General features: G+C 22.7%; 1 protein-coding gene across 1 annotated transcript; it reads right to left on the bottom strand.

The window, feature by feature from the left end:
• Window positions 1–1,059: 1,059 nt before the first annotated feature.
• LOC116853771 lies at window positions 1,060–1,490 on the bottom strand (the record flags this gene model as incomplete). Its single annotated transcript, XM_032834964.1, has 2 exons — window positions 1,060–1,224; window positions 1,341–1,490. Coding segments are annotated over 2 exons (315 nt in total), but the record flags the coding sequence as incomplete, so codon positions are not given.
• Window positions 1,491–1,495: the final 5 nt, after the last annotated feature.

Here is a 1,495-nt window from a genome sequence, read left to right as displayed (position 1 = left end):
ATATATATATATATATATATATATATATATATACAGTTATATATATATAATATAACTGCTGTTATATTATATATATGTTATATTATATTATATGTTACTTCTATGTTATATAATAATTATATTTTGTTTGCTAAAAATATACATAATATGATTTTTTAATCTGATAACTTGTTATTCATAAATTATGTAGCATTGCGAGTAAGTTGGGAGATGATGAAGAATAATAAAATGAAGTGCTACAAGATTTGTTTTATCTTATATGTGCTTTTATCTTATCTCATATGTATCTCATTATATATATCTCAAAATTTTAAAAATAACAGTGTTTTTCTTTTGCTTTACTTTAGTTTGAATGTGCTGTAAATTATGACAGAAATCTATACTTGTGATTTTTGCAAAGTTAATAATAGTAAAAATTGTTCAAATAATTTCATTTAATTTTTATTATTATTATTATCTGTAATTCTACAAGTAGTTATGTTAAACAATAATTTAGCTTAATTGTGTTATATTAGACAAGCTAATAATTTTTCTTTTATAATTAATAATTATATATAAAAAATATAATTAATAATTTTATATATAATAATTTTGTATCTTTTGAAATGTTAAGGTTATTCGTTTTTATGTTTATTGTTTTTAAATTAGACATATATTTAGAAATATATGTATCAGTTGACATATATTTAGAAATATATGTATTTTATATTCTAATATATTCTAATTCGTTTATATGATTATATATTTAATGGTTCATCTTGCTCGCACTTTTCAAATAAGTCGAGAATCGACACTTTCTTTTTTGTCATTATTCACAAGAAAATTTTAAAATATTTAGATTTTTTTTTACTAAATTTTAAAAAAACAACGTAAACTAAACATCTATGTAATGGTTTTTGATAAATTTTCAAAAAATGTTCCATCTTGTATGCTTTCCTTCTATATGATCTAATGCATCAAAGAGGACTGAAATTTATGTCAAATAACGGAAATATACATTATTTTATTTTTATTCCTTTAATATCCTTATTCGGTATATAATTTAAAAATATTATTATATCATTTATAAATATTAAACTTACTTCTCGCATAAGCGCCATAAGTACCAGACAGGATATAGAGTAATTTTGGTATGATAAGGATTGATCCTACACCTATGATGGCACCCAACAGAAGTCCGCCAAGGTCTATTTTCGCTGGTGCGTAAGGTGACATGCCATAGCCCTTAAAGTTAATTGAATAAATTTAATATTGGAAATATTTTAATGTGATTATTTTATTATGGAAAATTTTTAACTAATTATATATTTTAATTTTATAAATTATAATATATTACTTACGCTTCCTGTACTCCCGATATTAGTAAACCCGAATCGCGCTTCTTGATTGCGATCTGTGATATCATTCGTTACAGAATCACGTTTTGGTGTTTCTTCGCGCTGATTAATTTGAGTTGGCATAGCTATTTGATCTTGCACCTTCGCCTGTTTTTTCA

This window comes from Odontomachus brunneus, unplaced genomic scaffold (genome assembly GCF_010583005.1).
Source record: "Odontomachus brunneus isolate Ranch 3 - 2012 unplaced genomic scaffold, Obru_v1 Obru_scaffold_811, whole genome shotgun sequence".
NCBI classification, from domain to species: Eukaryota; Metazoa; Arthropoda; class Insecta; order Hymenoptera; family Formicidae; genus Odontomachus; species Odontomachus brunneus.
The sequence above is the reverse complement of the archived record's forward strand: the minus strand, read 5'-3'. Positions and strand labels throughout refer to the sequence as shown.